The sequence below is a fragment of the Salmo salar genome, chromosome 01, assembly GCF_965601325.2.
Source record: "Salmo salar chromosome 01, fSalSal1, whole genome shotgun sequence".
NCBI classification, from domain to species: domain Eukaryota; kingdom Metazoa; phylum Chordata; class Actinopteri; order Salmoniformes; family Salmonidae; genus Salmo; species Salmo salar.
This window is the reverse complement of record NC_138291.1, coordinates 84827797-84847500: the sequence shown is the minus strand read 5'-3', so window position 1 is coordinate 84847500 and position 19704 is coordinate 84827797. Positions and strand designations below refer to the sequence as shown.

The window sequence follows — 19704 nt, the reverse complement described above, 5'->3', positions numbered from 1 at the left end:
ATACATACACACACACACACACACACACACACACACACACACACACGACTCCCATATACACACACACACACCGACTCCCATACACACACACACACACACACACACACACACACACACACACACACACACACACCGACTCCCATATATACACACACACACACCGACTCCCATATACACACACACACACACCGACTCCCATATACACACACACACACACACACACACACACACACACACACACACACACACACACACACACCGACTCCCATATACACACACACACCGACTCCCATATACACGCACACACCGACTCCCATATACACGCACACACCGACTCCCATATACACACACACACACACACACCGACACACACACACACACACACCGACTCCCATATAACCACACACACACCGACACACCCACACACACACACCGACTCCCATATACACACACACACACACACACACACACACACACACCGACACACACCGACTCCCATATACACACACACACACACACACCGACACACACACACACACCGACTCCCATATATACACACACACACACACACACCGACTCCCATATATACACACACACACACACACACACCGACTCCCATATATACACACACACACACCGACTCCACACACACACACACACACACACCGACTCACACACACACACACACCGACTCACACACACACACACACACACCGACTCCCATATACACACACACACACACACACCTACTCCCATATACACACACACACACACACACACACCGACTCCCATATACACACACACACACCGACTCCCATATACATACACACACACACACACACACACACCGACTCCCATATACATACACACACACACACACACACACACACACACACACCGACTCCCATATACACACACACACACACACCGACTCCCATATACACACACACACACACCGACTCCCATATACACACACACACACACACACACACACACACACACACACACACACCGACTCCCATATACACGCACACACCGACTCCCATATACACACACATGCACACACCGACTCCCATATACACACGCACACACCGACTCCCATATACACACGCACACACACACACACACCGACACACACCGACTCCCATATACACACACACCGACACACACACACACACCGACTCCCATATATACACACACACACACCGACTCCCATACACACACACACACACACACACACACACACACACACACACACACACACCGACTCACACACACACACACACCGACTCACACACACACACACACCGACTCACACACACACACACACACACACACACACACCGACTCCCATATACACACACACACACACACCTACTCCCATATACACACACACACACACACACACACACACACACCGACTCCCATATACACACACACACACACACCTACTCCCATATACACACACACACACACACACACACACACACACCGACTCCCATATACATACACACACACACACACACACACACACACACACCGACTCCCATATATACACACACACACACACACCGACTCCCATATACACACACACACACACCGACTCCCATATACACACACACACACACACACACACACACACACACCGACTCCCATATACACGCACACACCGACTCCCATATACACACACATGCACACACCGACTCCCATATACACACGCACACACCGACTCCCATATACACACACACACACACACACACACACACACACACACACACACACCGACTCCCATATAACCACACACACACCGACACACCCACACACACACACACACCGACTCCCATATACACACACACACACACACACACACACCGACACACACCGACTCCCATATACACACACACACACACACACACACACACACACACACACACACACACACACACACACACACACACACACTGACTCCCATATACACACACACACACACACACCGACTCCCATATACACACACACACACCGACTCCCATATACACACACACACACCGACTCCCATATACACACACACACACACACACACACACACACACACACCGACTCTCATATACACAAACACACACCGACTCCCATATACGCACGCACACACCGACTCTCACACACACACACACACACCGACACCGACACCGACACACACACACACACTGACACACACCGACTCACACCGACTCCCATATATATATATATACACACACACCGACTCCCATATACACACGCACACCGACTCCCATATAGACACACACACACACACACACACCGACTCCCATATATACACACACACACACACACACACACACACACACACACACACACACCGACTCCCATATAGAGACACACACACACACACACACACCGACTCCCATATAGAGACACACACACACACACACACACACCGACTCCCATATAGAGACACACACACACACACCGACTCCCATATAGACACACACACACACACCGACTCCCATATAGACACACACACACACACACACACCGACTCCCATATACACACACACACACACACACACACCGACTCCCATATACACACACACACACACACACACCGACTCCCATATACACGCGCACACACACACACACACCGACTCTCTCACACACACACACACCGACTCCCCCACACACACACCGACTCCCCCACACACACACACACACACACACACACACACACACACACACACACCGACTCCCACACACACACACACACACACACACACACCGACTCCCATACACACACACACACACACCGACTCCCATACACACACACACACACACACACACCGACTCCCATATACACACACCGACTCCCATATTTTCAGACACACTCACTATATACACACACACAGACACCACCACCCTGCACATAGCTGCAGGCTCCTCCAGGACAGATGCCACTGGGGGTGGGCAGGCAGCCTAGACAGTCTGGATGTCAGCCTAGACAGTCTGGATGTCAGCCTAGACAGTCTGGATGTCAGCCTAGACAGTCTGGATGTCAGCCTAGACAGTCTGGATGTCAGCCTAGACAGTCTGGATGTCAGCCTAGACAGTCTGGATGTCAGCCTAGACAGTCTGGATGTCAGCCTAGACAGTCTGGATGTCAGCCTAGACAGTCTGGATGTCAGCCTAGACAGTCTGGATGTCAGCCTGGTGGTGTGTTGGGTATGAGGATGTTTTAGGGGAGTGAGGAAGTGTTTGATGGATGAATGACGGGGCATTGGGATCAACATATGCGTGTGTGTGTGGTGTGCATGTATTGGATTCACAATGGAATCCCCCATCCCTATTGACATATACTGTAGAATTCCAACACATCTCTGCAGCTGTCATGACAAATGAATAATCACATAAGCTCCCAGTCAATGCTGCTTTAGTCAGCACTGCTTTGTCTATTAGTTCCTTAATTGTGTGTTCTAGCATTAAGCCCTTGGTCTATTTATAGTTACTTTACCCCTACCTACATGTACAAATGATCTCGACTGACCTGTACTCCCGGACATTGACTCGGTACCGGTACCCAGTAGTGTAAAAATACTTTAAAGACTACTTAAGTAGTTTCTTGGGGTATCTGTACTTTACTTTACTGTTTTAACTTTTACTTCACTACATTCCTAAAGAAAATAATGTACTTTTTACGCCATACATTTTCCCTGACACCCAAAAGTACTCTTTACAGTTTGAATGCTTAGCAGGACAGGAACATTGTCAATTGTTAGGAAGAGAACATCCCTGGTCATACCTACTGCCTCTGATCAGGCGGACTCACTAAACACACATGCTTCGTTTGTAAGTCATCTCTGAGTGTTCCCCTGGCTATCCATAAATAAAAAAATACACCGCTGCACCACTCGGGAACTCTTGTAAGGCACTGTATCGCAGTGCTAGAGGCATCACTGCAGACCCTGGTTCGTTCCCAGGCTGTATCACAACCGGCCGTGATCTGGAGTCCCATTAGGCTGCGCACAATTGGCCCAGCGTCGTCCGAGTTAGCGGAGGGTTTGGCCGGAGGGGCTTTGCTTGGCTCATCGCGCTCTAGCTACTCCTTGTGGCGGGCACATTGGTGCGGCTGGCTTCCTGGTTAAGCAGACTGGTGTTAAGAAGGTTTGACGGATCACTCGACCTTCACCTCCAGAGAATGGTGCCGTCTGGTTTGCTTAATTTATGGAAAGTTGAAATGATTTACTTTTACTCAAGTAGTGTTTTACTGGGTTAAGGTATCTTTACTTTTACTCAGTATGACAATTGGGTACTTGTAAGTGAACATTTCATGGTAAGGTCTACACCTTTTGTATTCAGCACATGTGACAAATTTGATTTGTTGTTAAAATCTGAGCCTGTAAGCAATGGAGCAGTCTCCCTACTGAGAGTGTCCCACCGTGTGATTTAGAATGGGTTTGCACACAAACATGCTATAATGTAAATATTATACAATACATAGGCCTATGTTCCATTTTATAATATTGATTAATTGTGTGTGTCCAGTGAGGACCAGACAGAAGACTTCCTGGCGTTGTTTGACAGCAGCTCAGATGGACGCAGGAAGCTGGCCAGCCTCAGTAAGGCCTCCCCGGACCGTACCACCTGGAACATCCTGGTACTTAATCTATCCCCTCTCACTGTCCTCTACTGTCCCACTCTCCCCTATGGTCCCACTGTCCTCTACTGTCCCACTCTCCCCTATGGTCCCACTGTCCTCTACTGTCCCACTCTCCCCTATGGTCCCACTGTCCTCTACTGTCCCACTCTCCCCTATGGTCCCACTGTCCTCTACTGTCCCACTCTCCCCTATGGTCCCACTGTCCTCTACTGTCCCACTCTCCCCTATGGTCCCACTGTCCTCTACTGTCCCACTCTCCCCTATGGTCCCACTGTCCTCTACTGTCCCACTCTCCCCTATGGTCCCACTGTCCTCTACTGTCCCACTCTCCCCTATGGTCCCACTGTCCTCTACTGTCCCACTCTCCCCTATGGTCCCACTGTCCTCTACTGTCCCACTCTCCCCTATGGTCCCACTGTCCTCTACTGTCCCACTCTCCCCTATGGTCCCACTGTCCCCTACTGTCCCACTGTCCCCTATGGTCCCACTGTCCTCTGCTGTCCCACTCTCCCCTATGGTCCCACTGTCCCCTACTGTCCCACTGTCCCCTACTGTCCCACTCTCCCCTATGGTCCCACTGTCCTCTACTGTCCCACTCTCCCCTATGGTCCCACTGTCCCCTACTGTCCCACTGTCCCCTACTGTCCCACTCTCCCCTATGGTCCCACTGTCCTCTACTGTCCCACTCTCCCCTATGGTCCCACTGTCCTCTACTGTCCCACTGTCCTCTACTGTCCCACTCTCCCCTATGGTCCCACTGTCCTCTACTGTCCCACTCTCCCCTATGGTCCCACTGTCCTCTACTGTCCCACTCTCCCCTATGGTCCCACTGTCCTCTACTGTCCCACTCTCCCCTATGGTCTCACTGTCCTCTACTGTCCCACTCTCCCCTATGGTCCCACTGTCCTCTACTGTCCCACTCTCCCCTATGGTCTCACTGTCCTCTACTGTCCCACTCTCCCCTATGGTCCCACTGTCCTCTACTGTCCCACTCTCCCCTATGGTCCCACTGTCCTCTACTGTCCCACTCTCCCCTATGGTCCCACTGTCCTCTACTGTCCCACTCTCCCCTATGGTCCCACTGTCCTCTACTGTCCCACTCTCCCCTATGGTCCCACTGTCCTCTACTGTCCCACTCTCCCCTATGGTCCCACTGTCCTCTACTGTCCCACTCTCCCCTATGGTCCCACTGTCCCCTACTGTCCCACTCTCCCCTATGGTCCCACTGTCCTCTACTGTCCCACTGTCCCCTATGGTCCCACTGTCCTCTACTGTCCCACTCTCCCCTATGGTCCCACTGTCTTCTACTGTCCCACTCTCCCCTATGGTCCCACTGTCCTCTACTGTCCCACTCTCCCCTATGGTCCCACTGTCCCCTACTGTCCCACTCTCCCCTATGGTCCCACTGTCTTCTACTGTCCCACTCTCCCCTATGGTCCCACTGTCCTCTGCTGTCCCACTGTCCCCTATGGTCCCACTGTCCTCTACTGTCCCACTCTCCCCTATGGTCCCACTGTCCTCTACTGTCCCCTATGGTCCCACTGTCCTCTACTGTCCCACTCTCCCCTATGGTCCCACTGTCCTCTACTGTCCCACTCTCCCCTATGGTCCCACTGTCCTCTACTGTCCCACTGTCCCCTATGGTCCCACTGTCTTCTACTGTCCCACTCTCCCCTATGGTCCCACTGTCCTCTACTGTCCCACTCTCCCCTATGGTCCCACTGTCCTCTACTGTCCCCTATGGTCCCACTGTCCTCTACTGTCCCACTCTCCCCTATGGTCCCACTGTCCTCTACTGTCCCACTCTCCCCTATGGTCCCACTGTCCTCTACTGTCCCCTATGGTCCCACTGTCCTCTACTGTCCCACTCTCCCCTATGGTCCCACTGTCTTCTACTGTCCCACTCTCCCCTATGGTCCCACTGTCCTCTACTGTCCCACTCTCCCCTATGGTCCCACTGTCCTCTACTGTCCCACTCTCCCCTATGGTCCCACTGTCCCCTACTGTCCCACTCTCCCCTATGGTCCCACTGTCCTCTACTGTCCCACTCTCCCCTATGGTCCCACTGTCCTCTACTGTCCCACTCTCCCCTATGGTCCCACTGTCCCACTCTCCCCTATGGTCCCACTGTCCTCTAATATCCTACTGTCATCTGTCCCACTGTCCTCTACTGTCCCACTCTCCCCTATGGTCCCACTGTCCTCTAATATCCTACTGTCATCTGTCCCACTGTCCTCTACTGTCCCACTGTCCTCTATGGTTCCACTGTCCTCTAATATCCTACTGTCATCTGTCCCACTGTAATCTACTGTCTCACAATCAAATCAGATTTTGTCTCACTATCCTTTACTGTCCTCTACTGTCTCACTGTCTTCTATCTACTCAGATCAATCAATTATAAATCCCTTTTTAAAACAATGGTTCTCAGGGTCACCAAGTACTATACAGTAACCTCTATCACATAGCCTGCTGCAGAGGTTATAATGGACAGTGAATATATCCTCTAACTCAGTATTGCGTTATATCTAGGTATGCTGCTACACTTTTATCCAATGGTTGTGGATCACAGAAACCTGACTTGTGCATTTCCTTTCCCGTTTCAGGATGACCAGCCAAGAGCATTCCCTATACCCACCAGCTCTCGCTCCACGGGCAGTGTGGACTCCCCCATCACCAGTGGCCAGAAGAGGAGAGAGACCGGGGTATCTCTGGCTGCCAACTTCACCGCTAACAACAGGTGGGTCGCCTCACCCGTCTTGCACGCAAGCGCACACACACACACACGCACACACACACACACACATGCGCATACACCAAGGTTTCTGTGAGGAAAATATGACGCCGGGCATTTGACCAGCAGTGTTTTAATTAAATTACATTTCCCAGATCCATATGCATTGGTTGCGTAACCTGATTGGGGTGTCCACCCATGGTGCTCAGAATGCCAGAAATCACATTAAGTTTATGGTAATTCAGCTTAACAGAACATGCAACTCCGATGCCACAGCGTGCTTCATTCTTACTGAATTCTGATGAGCAATTTGAAGATGTTAAAGCACGGGCTGCCTATGTATTCTAAGATTTCCCTAAAGTAAATTTCATTAAATTGCCAAAATAGCTTACTGTTTGAGTTCTCTGTTGCGCAACATTGACTGATATTTCAATAAATGAAAAGGCTAAAGTACATTTTTTAGCAATGCGATATTTTTTCAGTTAGTGATGTTTAAAAAATATCAAATTCAAATCCTGTATGGTTGGTTGGTATGGATATGACAGGTATGTTTCTGAAGACGTGTATCACGTCTGAGGGTTGAAGGATTTATCACACCATCTCAACAGTAAGAGACGTATGTGTACTTGGAGGTGAATTATTATGATAATGTGTACTTTGTTAATATTGATAGCTCTGACTGAGAAGCTCATGTCATCTCTCTCCTCTCCTGACTCACTGAGGGTATGGAGTGACCCCCCCCCCCCACAAAGTAAAAACTAAACTCAAATTAGAAATAACTTACAAAGCTGTTGTGCTAATGGTTGGTTAGTGAGATGTTGCTCAAATTCATAAATAAAATTGTATTGAGAAATAAATTATAATCAGGCCCAATTTTAAATATTCTTGATGCCTCTTTCTTGATTATTGAACTGCGTAAACATTCCTCATTTGTCTAGTCATATAACATTTTTATCATTAAGAACAGGTCTGTTTGCATATTTCAAGACATGGCATGTGGGGGTAGTGAGATACCCGATGGGTTGGCTGATTGTCTTCTCATCTAGAAAAATGTATTGATTGGTTAATCAATCATTCTGCCATCATTAACACAATGGATAAATCTAATGATTTATTACTGAAATATTTAAAGTATGTGGGCTACGGAGAGAAACAAAATGGTGTAGTTTCAGGCCATGTTGCAAACAGTGCAGGCACTAGGGATGGGGGTGTGAGCATGCGGGTCTGGGCAGAGGAGATGTAGTCGTTTGTGTGCGTCTGTATGTTTTGTATTTGGTGTGAAAAAAAAGAGATGTTTTGATTGCTATAGGTGATGACAATCATTATTGTTGTATTTTATTTTTTATCTCATGACTCGGATTTGTAATGGGGGTTAATTATAACATTTGTTACAGTTAACCCCTTACCTAAAAATCTATGGTATTTTATGTGGTATTTAGACATTCACATAATTGCAGTGAGGGGGAAAAAATACACTGCTCAAAAAAATAAAGGGAACACTTAAACAACACAATGTAACTCCAAGTCAATCACACTTCTGTGAAATCAAACTGTCCACTTAGGAAGCAACACTGATTGACAATACATTTCACATGCTGTTGTGCAAATGGAATAGACAACCGGTGGAAATTATAGGCAATTAGCAAGACACCCCCAATAAAGGAGTGGTTCTGCAGGTGGTGACCACAGACCACTTCTCAGTTCCTATGCTTCCTGGCTGATGTTTTGGTCACTTTTGAATGCTGGCGGTGCTTTCACTCTAGTGGTAGCATGAGACGGAGTCTACAACCCACACAAGTGGCTCAGGTAGTGCAGCTCATCCAGGATGGCACATCAATGCGAGCTGTGGCAAGAAGGTTTGCTGTGTCTGTCAGCGTAGTGTCCAGAGCTACCAGGAGACAGGCCAGTACATCAGGAGACGTGGAGGAGGCCGTAGGAGGGCAACAACCCAGCAGCAGGACCGCTACCTCCGCCTTTGTGCAAGGAGGAGCAGGAGGAGCACTGCCAGAGCCCTGCAAAATGACCTCCAGCAGGCCACAAATGTGCATGTGTCTGCTCAAACGCTCAGAAACAGACTCCATGAGGGTGGTATGAGGGCCCGACGTCCACAGGTGGGGGTTGTGCTTACAGCCCAACACAGTGCAGGACGTTTGGCATTTGCCAGAGAACACCAAGATTGGCAAATTCGCCACTGGCGCCCTGGGCTCTTCACAGATGAAAGCAGGTTCACACTGAGCACATGTGACAGACGTGACAGAGTCTGGAGACGCCGTGGAGAACGTTCTGCTGCCTGCAACATCCTCCAGCATGACCGGTTTGGCGGTGGGTCAGTCATGGTGTGGGGTGGCATTTCTTTGGGGGGCCGCACAGCCCTCCATGTGCTCGCCAGAGGTACCCTGACTGCCATTAGGTACCGAGATGAGATCCTCAGACCCCTTGTGAGACCATATGCTGGTGCGGTTGGCCCTGGGTTCCTCCTAATGCAAGACAATGCTAGACCTCATGTGGCTGGAGTGTGTCAGCAGTTCCTGCAAGAGGAAGGCATTCATGCTATGGACTGGCCCGCCCGTTCCCCAGACCTGAATCCAATTGAGCACATCTGGGACATCATGTCTCGCTCCATCCACCAACGCCACGTTGCACCACAGACTGTCCAGGAGTTGGCGGATGCTTTAGTCCAGGTCTGGGAGGAGATCCCTCAGGAGACCATCCGCCACCTCATCAGGAGCATGCCCAGGCGTTGTAGGGAGGTCATACAGGCACGTGGAGGCCACACACACTACTGAGCCTCATTTTGACTTGTTTTAAGGACATTACATCAAAGTTGGATCAGCCTGTAGTGTGGTTTTCCACTTTAATATTGAGTGTGACTCCAAATCCAGACATCCATGGGTTGATAAATTGGATTTCCATTGATTATTTTTGTGTGATTTTGTTGTCAGCACATTCAACTATGTAAAGAAAAAAGGATTTAATAAGATTATTTCATTCATTCAGATCTAGGATGTGTTATTTTAGTGTTCCCTTTATTTTTTGGAGCAGTGTATTTGATCTCCTGCTGATTTTGTACGTTTGCCCACTGACAAAGAAATGATCAGTCTATCATTTTAATGGTAGGTTTATTTGAACAGTGAGAGACTTGGCGATGGTCTTGTAGCCCATTCCAGCCTGGTGTAGGTCTACAATCTTGTCCCTGACATCCTTGGAGAGCTCTTTGGTCTTGGCCATGGTGGAGAGTGACAGTGTGAAACACGAGGGACATTTTACTTCCACCACTGTCGGTTGAATTGTAAACAACTAGTATGTCCTAAACTTCATTACAGTGTGAAGTGGTAGCAAAGATATGTATGTATAAAAATATTATTTTCATACTAAGCAAAATCCTAAAACTCTTTGTTCTCCGGTCTTCCCTACTTTGCTATGATAGTTTGTCAATCAGGGTTGACACTCTAAGGGTGTGCAGTGACATTCTGCCCTGGATATTTTAGGAGCAACAAGGGAGCTGTGGGGAACTCTGTCACAACCATCTTGCATAACAACTACTCTGACAAACCCCTCACCCCCAAGAGCTCCAACCAGAAACCCTCCTTCAAGTGAGTCAAAAATAACGTAAATCATTTCATTGTCTTTCATTTAGTCTTTTGCAGCATACAGTAAACATATACTGTATGTATTAGTACTTCAAAGGTTTGTGCTGTTTTGATACTGTGTTGATAAGAAGTATGTGAAAGTACTTGGTGACAACTGCTGATGTAAAAAGGCTTTATAAATACATTTGATTGATACTAAGTTAATGTTCATGTCTCTCTCTCTTTCTGTGTGCTCAGTAACATCCTGAAAGCCACAGTGAATGACGAGGGACCCCTGGAGAGCAGCTCTCTGACCACCAAGTCCCAGAAGAACTTCTCCTCCTCTACATCTAACAACAATGCTGCCCAGCGCAGCCCCAGAGGCTCCCCCAGCCTGCCCCGCAGGAGAGAGGTCACCGAGGAGGAGGCCGAGAGGTCAGAGTGGGAATAAATGCTCTTGTGTTGTAATGTTTTCTCTAGCAAATTTCTTTAGTAGTGGCCTTGCACATTCTCTGTCATGGATTTTACAATGGTGGAAACTCCCTCCAGCCAAAGCTTACCGTTGCTTTTAAATCCATGATGGGGTTTGTGCAATTGTTTTGGGGGAAAAGCAGGATGCGGTCACAATGCTTTAAGTCACTCTCCGTCCTTCTAGCTCCTTGTATTGATTTGTGGTGAAAAAATTTTTTTTGGAGCTTATTGTTCATCCTAGTCCTAACCTTTTGACCTCTTTGTTGTTGTGTCTGTAGGTTCATCCAGCAGGTGAACCAAGCAGCAGTGACTATCCAGCGGTGGTATAGACGCCACACCAGGAGACAGTCACAGCACGCCAGCCAGGCTGCCCTCAGACGCATCCTCACCACCAAGAAGAAGGTAAACGTCTGGTCTGCCTGATCTCTGTTTAGCTGAGTAGACCACCACCACACAATACTACTAGGCCATTGTGGTTTAATCCACTGAATCCATTGTCACTAGCACTGCGTCCATAGAATGAATGTCCTAATAAGATAATATACAGTACCAGTCAAAAGTTTAGACACACCTACTCATTCGAGGGTTTTTCTTTATTTTTTACTATATTCTACATTGTATGAAATAACTATGAGATAACACATGGAATCATGTAGTAACTAAAAAAAAAGTGTTAATATATTTTATATTTGAGATTCTTCAAAGTAGCCACCCTTTGCCTTGATGACAGCTTTGCACACTCTTGGCATTCTCTCAACCAGCTTCACCTGAAATGCTTTTCCAACAGTCTGGAAGGAGTTCCCACATGTGCTGAGCTCTTTTTGGCTGCTTTTCCTTCACTCTGCGGTCCAACTCATCCCAAACCATCTCAATTGGGTTGAGGTCGGATGACTGAAGGCCAGGTCATCTGATGCAGCACTCCATCACTCCTTGTTGGTCAAATAGCCCTTACACAGCCTGGAGGTGTGTTGGGTCATTGTCCTGTTGAAAAACAAATGATAGTCCCACTAAGTGCAAACCAGATGGGATGGCGTATCGCTGCAAAATGCTGTGGTAGCCATGCTGGTTAAGTGTGCCAGCAAAGCACCATCACATCTCCTCCTCCATGCTTCACAGTGGGAACTACACTTGCAGAGATCATCCGTTCACCTACTCTGCGTCTCACAAAGACACGGCGGTTGGAACCAAAAATCTAAAATTTGGACTCATCAGACCAAAAGACACATTTTCACCGGTCTAATGTCCATTGCTCGTGTTTCTTGCCCCCAAGCAAGTCTCTTATTATTGGTGTCCTTAAGCAGTATTTTCTTGCCAGCAATTCGACCATGAAGGCCTGATTCACGCAATCTCTGAACAGTTGTTGAGATGTGTCTGTTACTTGTTCTCTGTGAAGCATTTATTTGGGCTGCAATCTGAGGTGCAGTTAACTCTAATGAACTACCCGCCGGGTATCTATGGGTCTTCCATTCCTCTGGTGGTCCTCATGAGTCAATTTAATCATAGCGCTTGATGGTTTTTGTGAGTGCACTTGAAGAAACGCTCAACGTTTTTAAAGTTTTCCCAAATTGTCTTAAAGTAATGATGGACTGTTGTTTTTCTTAGCTTATTTGAGCTGTGCTTGCCATAATATGGACTTGGTCTTTTACCGAATAGGGCTATCTTCTGTATACCACCCCTACCTTGTCACAACACAACTGATTGGCTCAAACACATTAAGAAGGAAATAAATTCCACAAATTAACTTTTAACAAGGCACACCTGTTAATTGAAATGCATTTCAGGTGACTACCTCATGAAGCTGGTTGAGAGAATGCCAAGTGCTGTCATCAAGGCACACTTTTTTGGTTACTACATGATTCCATATGTGTTATTTCATAGTTTTAATGTCTTCACTATTATTCTACAATGTAAAAAATAGTAAAAAAATTAAGAAAAACACTTGAATGAGTAGGTGTGTCCAAACTTTTGACTGGTACTGTATATGCTACTTGGCAGACACTTTTATCCAAAGTGACTTCTGGTACAGTGGATACAGTGTGCAATGCCTTCAGAAAGAGTTCATACCCCTTGACTTAATCCACATTTTGTTGTTACAGCCTGTTATAGCCTGAAGTGGATTAAATATATGTTTTTTTCTCACCCATCTACACACAATACCCGAAAATGACAAATGTTCCCCCAAACATAACGCTTTGTATTCAGGACAAAAAGTACATTTTGTAAGCCAATTATTTTTGCAGGATTATTTAAGTGCCTTGTTGCAAACAGGATGCATGTTTTTTGAATGTGTTTGTTCTGTACAGGCTTCTTTCTTTTCACTCTCATTTAGGTTGGTATTGCGAGAGTAACTCCAATGTTGTTGTTCTGTCATTTTTCTCCTATCACAGCCATTAAACTCTAACTGTTTAAAGTCACCATTGGCCTCATGGTGAAAACCCCTGAGCAGTTTCCTTCCTCTCCGGCAACTGAGTATTGTTGTAGTGACTGGATGAATTGATACACCATCCATAGCCTAATTAATAACTTCACCATGCTCAAAGGGATATTTTAGAGTCAGCTTTTCTTTTTTTAACACTTCTACCAAACGGTGCTTGAAATCCTCGACTGAGGGACCTTTCAGATAATTGTAGTTGTGGCGTACAGACATGGTAGTTATAAAAAAATCATGTTAACCTCTATTATTGAACACGGAATGAGTCCATGCAACTTATGTGATTTGTTAAGCACATTTTTAGTCCTGAACTTATTTAGGCTTGCCATAATAAAGGAGTTGAATACTTATTGACTCAAGACATTTCAGCGTTAATGTTTTTTCAAAAATGTTCTACGACCAAAACTCCACTTTGACATTATGTGGTATTATGTGTAGTTCAGTGACGCAATCTAAATTTTAATAGATTTATATTTCAGGCTGTAACGCAACATTTGGAAAAATTAAAGGGGTGTGAATACTTTCTGAAAGCACTGCATATAATCCCTGTGGGAATTGAACCCACAACCTTTTTGTGTTTACCGTGTGAAGGAACGAGAACAGAGAGCAGAGGAAGAGAAGTCTCCAGAGGTGCAGAAGAAGGAAGAGGACCGGAAAAGGATTCGTGAGGAGAAGGCTCGTCTTGCCCGCGTCGCAGCCATTCAGGTATTATAGAGGAATATTTACACAGCCTCAGCGAAGGTATACAGGATGACTGAATTATTGCTGAATGTATAGTTGAACTATAGCTGAACTTCCTACAGTAAACGTCTCTTATTGTACCTGAGTCATAACACAGTGGACTCTAGGCTTTTCTTTGTTAGATCCCACTCCCTCAACTACACCTTTCTGTCTTTCAGACACTTACTTTTCAACCCCAAATGTTCCCTAAACTCAACAAATGCCGCTCCTTCGGTTTTTGTTGTATCCACGATGCCCCATCAAGTGCCTGCTCCCCCTCCACGTTTTCCTTTCCCGCCAAATGCTTTAACCCCACAAAGCCAAATGCTTCAGTCTTCATGACACAAATGTAGTAGATTAGAAAAACACCTTGCAGACAGTTCCCATGTAGCCTGGGTGTCGGTCCGTTCCTGCTCACTAACCAACTACTTGTAATTTTTGACTTGACAATGAGTGACATGGAGTTGGCAAAATGGCGCAAACAGATCTGGAACAAGACTAGTTTCTGCTCCGGGGTGAAGTTTCCCATAGGTACAGATTTAAGATCAGCTTCCCTTAACCTTTATCGTTACTGGGAAAAATGCTAAACTGGCCCAAGATCAGTGTCTAGGGGCAACTTCACCCTAGTCCCCTGGTCTCTCTCTCCCTGGCCCTGCCTGCCTAATGTCGCCCCCTCCTGCTGTATTGTAGGAGCTGCAGCAGAAGAGAGCCCAGAGGGCTGCTGAGATACAGGCCTCGGCCCAAGAGGAGATGGAGACCCTGAGACACAGTGGCAAGGTGGGCCGTAAGAAACCCCCCAAGACCACCACCACCTCCCCCAGCAACAAGACCACCACCTCCTCCCCCAGCAACAAGAGCCCCACATCCCCCTGCAACAGGAACCCTATCTCCCCCACTGGCTCTGACGTCAAGGCCCAGAACACAGGTCAGTCTCTCCCCGGACCTCTAATGGCAACTTTCCCCGTCAAGCCTAGTGCAATCATGGATGTAATGTAAATTAGTGTGCAGTGTGCACTTCCTTTCTCCATTGCCAGCTAAAATACCCTGTCCTGTAAGCACATATAGTTGCATATAGACGTTGCCCTCATGTTTTTCCTCTGTCTGCAGACTCTAACAATGTGAACGTTGTGACTGACCTGGATGACGTCACCAACTTGAGACCGCTGTCCCCTGCACTGTCCAATCGCAGAGACTCTCAATGCTCTCAGGTAACAAACCATTGATTCCAGCACTAAATTTACCATAACAGTATGAGATCTGATCTTTGGAATATTCCCATTTGTTTATGCATTGTCTCATTCTTAGACCTGACTTACTGATCTGGAAATCGTCTACAAAACCGGTGCATTCAGGCTGATTTAATCTCATCTATGTCCTGACGCTGTATTTGTTCTTCTTTGTATAACAGGAGATTCTGCAGCGGTCAGTGAGTGTGGAGGACCAGCGCCAAGGGGCGCCGTCGAGCAGAGCCCAGTCTAAGACCACCCTGAACGACCTGCTGGACACTCTGAAGCTCCTCGAGGAAGAACCAGAGAGGCTGTCTGAGCCCAAGAGCTACCACAAGGAGAAGTACTCCTGGATAGACGAGGTAAGGCTGCACTACATTCCACAAAGTTGTACCCTTCCCTCTGCCCTTGTTCACTCTCCTTAGCAGATCTGAAGCTACTTGTATCTGTTTTCTAACCATATCGCTTTTATCTGTTTCACACCTTGATTCACCTCAGTTCTTGGTAATGCCTTGTAATGCAATAGATTTCAACTACTTGATGTCTACTCTACCTTTTAGCCTTTCATTTTTTAATGAGCTAACACAGTCTTGGGATGTGCAGGAGACCCCAGTGGCGCAAACCCAAGTCGGTCACATACATTTTTGTTTTCTCTCCCTTCCCCTCCCTGACCACTGATAACATGTTTGTATGATTTATATTCTATCAGGATGGAGACTCCAACTCCCTGACCACTGATAACCTGGAGCGTCATGGCCAGCTGGTCCATACCCCTGTGCTGCCAGACGGGGGCGCTCTCCTCTCTGAGGCCAAACTACAGAGCATCATGAGCTTCCTGGATGAGATGGAGAAGTCTGAACAGGAGAGACCTCGATCTGTCACCTCAGGGTCACACAAAGAGGTGAGGGGAGACTCGCTCAATGCCATTGTCCCGACATTGTTAATAAAATAAGGATTTGCGAGTGCTGGACTTGCCTTCATTTCTGACCTAGACCAACAACCTCTCAATGCTGATAATGAGGGGTATTTAGTTCTCCCGATGTGACTTTTATTGTACACACCTCTCCAATCTAGAGATGTGACTTGAGCCTTTCATTTACCCCACCATATAGGGTTAGGTAGATCATGTTTTAGGTTAGATCCTGAGCTGAAAGGGTGATTGCAATCAGGTGTTGCTGAAATAGTTAGATGTTAGTGAGTTGGACTGTGTGTGTTGCAGTGTGTGAGCTCTGTCTCTGTCTGTCTCTAGATGTTGTCAGAAGAGGAGCTTGCGGGAATAGAGCAGGCCTCGGCCACGGCTGCTGAGGTCACTGGCTCCATGATGAGACTGAAGTTGGAGCTGGAGGAGAAGAGGCGCACCGTCAACATGCTGCAGACCGCTCTGGTGAGAACGTGAATAACATTCACTGTATTCCATCACTAGATCCATCTCACAGCCGTATGGGATGTTTTCTTTTTCACAGGGGAACACTTATTAATTGCAGATGTCATCCCTTTACCCCATCTCAATCTGTTTTTACTAAGACAACTTTGGGTGGCCAAATTGAATCGCGGGCCAGCTGTTGCCTATCCCTGGCCTATAGTGTTCACATGCTAAGCTGTCCCATCTGTCTCTCTCGCCCATTCTCCACCCCTCTCTCTCTGTCCCAGACCCAGCAGAGGGAGTTGACAGTGAGGCATGTGAAGGAGACAGAGAAGGAATTGAACAGGAACTTCACTCTGCAGAAAGAGCAGTATGAAGCCACCATCCAGAGACACCTCACCTTTATAGACCAGGTACACACACACGACCCCCTTACTCTTATCCAAAATCCAAGGCTACGCCATCACTCTCTCCTTTGAACGGAAATGTCGTTAGCGCCTCTCTCTCTCATATTACTCTATTTTCTCTCTGTTTGTGCAGCTAATAGACGATAAGAAGGCTCTGAGTGAGCGTTGTGAGGGAGTGGTGGGAGAGCTCAAACTAGTGGATCAGAAATACACCAAGAAGATCGGCCAGATGCAGGAGCAGCATGAACTGGTAAGGGGTGACACACACACACCCACACTTCTTACAGTACTGACATCTGCCATCCTCTGTCCTGGCCACTAGGATGCAGACTCGAGCCATCCACCACTATGGCTTAGAGGAGGCAGAGGAGATCAGTAGTTGTGTTTTTATCTATGTTTGTGGTTTAACAGTCTCTTCTGCTGCTAGCGACTTCTCTCTGCTTATGCTTTGTTGCCTTGCCATTATGTGTTTGCCTGCTTTGCTTGCTTCTGCTATTGTTGCTTTTTAATCACTCTGTTTTTTTTCTCTTTCCTCCTCCTCTGTCCTGTCTGTTTCTCATTTTCCTCTGGCTCTAGGTGTGGCAAATTCTGGGTCCCTTGTGCGAGGTAACCTTTTTCCCTAACCCACTCATCACTCCCGTCTTGCTCTTCTTTCTTTCATTCATTTTGTTCATTTGTCCTTTCTCCTGTCAGGACTCTATATATGCATGTGAGTCTATTCTGGTACGGTCTGCCTCTGTGTCTGTAGACTTGGTGTTGTAACAGTTTTTAAACCCCTGTCCTAGGCAGCTGACTAACCCTACAGTATGTGTTCTCTCAGCCCTTGTCTGTCTGTCTGTCTGCAGTCTTACCCCATTAAAACACTTAAACCCTATTCTTTCATACCATTTCCCTCATGTGGAATGTAGCCTCACAAACCATTCCTGTTTGCATATCAAAACCAATGATATAAACATTTTAATATGAATATATGTATGTCTATGATCACTACACTCATCTATTCTTGGTCACATGGGATGTAGCCTAATCTTTTGCCTACAGAAATGACCCTTGATGTTTCTTTGAGGCACCTTTTGTCATGACAGAGATGGTGTCGCTACCGTGTCCCTCCCAGTCACTGTAGTAACTTTTCTCCAAAGGAAGATTGACCTTTGACATTTAACCCTAACCTCTAACCTGCCCCTCTTCATCCTCAGGAGATCAAGAAGCTGAAAGAGTTGATGAGTGCCACAGAGAAGGTCCGCAGGGAGAAGTGGATCGATGAGAAGACCAAGAAGATAAAAGAGATCACTGTGAAAGGTGAGAGGAGGGCCTCAGTTGAAGCTGCCTCATTTGAAGCTGCCTCGAAGGCAGGATCTAGGATCTGCTTACCCTACGCTAACCTCCACTAAATCCTATTAGGGAGAAAAATACCTGAAACTGACCCAAGTTCAGTGTCTAGGGTCAACTTAATTTCACTTCTGAGAAGTACATGCATAGATCTAAATGTTTTTTATCTCTTCACAATTACAGTAATGACTTTGTTTGCAGTGTAACAATTCTGCTGTGTTTATTTCTGTGTTAACTGGTGATGTTTCTCTTTCTCTCCTCTCTCTCTTGTACTTTTTGTTCTTCCTCTTCGCTTTGTGCCAGGTCTGGAGCCAGAGATCCAGAAGCTGATCTGTAAACACAAGCAAGAGCTGAAAAAGCTGCGGGTCCTTCATGAGGCTGAGCTGCTGCAGGCAGATGAGAGGGCAGCCCAACGCTACGTTGGCCAGAGTGAAGAGCTACGACAACAGCTGGAGAGAGACCGGGACGAGCAGTGTCAGAGAGAGAGGGAACTGGCCAAGCAGAGGTTTGTATGCACACCATATATGCACGCACGTGAGCTCACACACATTCACACTACGATAACACTGGCAGTGTAAAGGCAAGACATGAAACCCCAAATAATGGACAGGAAGTAGGTTTATAAGTAATGTATCACCAAACCACCCATATAGATACTTAACCAATGGGGTTGTCTTTCAGAAGCTGAATTCATTGGAGTATGTGTGGTGGAGAGATGTCTTTCTGTGTGAGCGCCCGCGTGTGCATGCCGCCCGCGCGTGAGCGCGTTGTACAGATGGCCTTGTTTCCACCAG

General features: G+C 47.0%; 1 protein-coding gene across 2 annotated transcripts in view; it reads left to right on the top strand.

Moving 5' to 3' along the window:
- The window catches only part of cep131 (centrosomal protein 131), a 52374-nt gene that overhangs the window by 17712 nt on the left and 14958 nt on the right, over nt 1-19704 (top strand). The window contains exons 4-19 of one of the 2 annotated variants that reach the window (XM_014212657.3): nt 4549-4660; nt 7267-7400; nt 10883-10987; nt 11222-11398; nt 11713-11836; nt 14457-14570; nt 15276-15510; nt 15693-15793; nt 15994-16173; nt 16521-16712; nt 17061-17195; nt 17462-17587; nt 17715-17831; nt 18158-18187; nt 18778-18880; nt 19214-19415. In XM_014212657.3, the coding sequence (XP_014068132.1) occupies nt 4549-4660; nt 7267-7400; nt 10883-10987; nt 11222-11398; nt 11713-11836; nt 14457-14570; nt 15276-15510; nt 15693-15793; nt 15994-16173; nt 16521-16712; nt 17061-17195; nt 17462-17587; nt 17715-17831; nt 18158-18187; nt 18778-18880; nt 19214-19415 (2187 nt within the window). The remainder of the gene's footprint in view (nt 1-4548; nt 4661-7266; nt 7401-10882; nt 10988-11221; nt 11399-11712; nt 11837-14456; nt 14571-15275; nt 15511-15692; nt 15794-15993; nt 16174-16520; nt 16713-17060; nt 17196-17461; nt 17588-17714; nt 17832-18157; nt 18188-18777; nt 18881-19213; nt 19416-19704) is intronic. The other variant, XM_014212660.3, reaches the window with a different exon arrangement.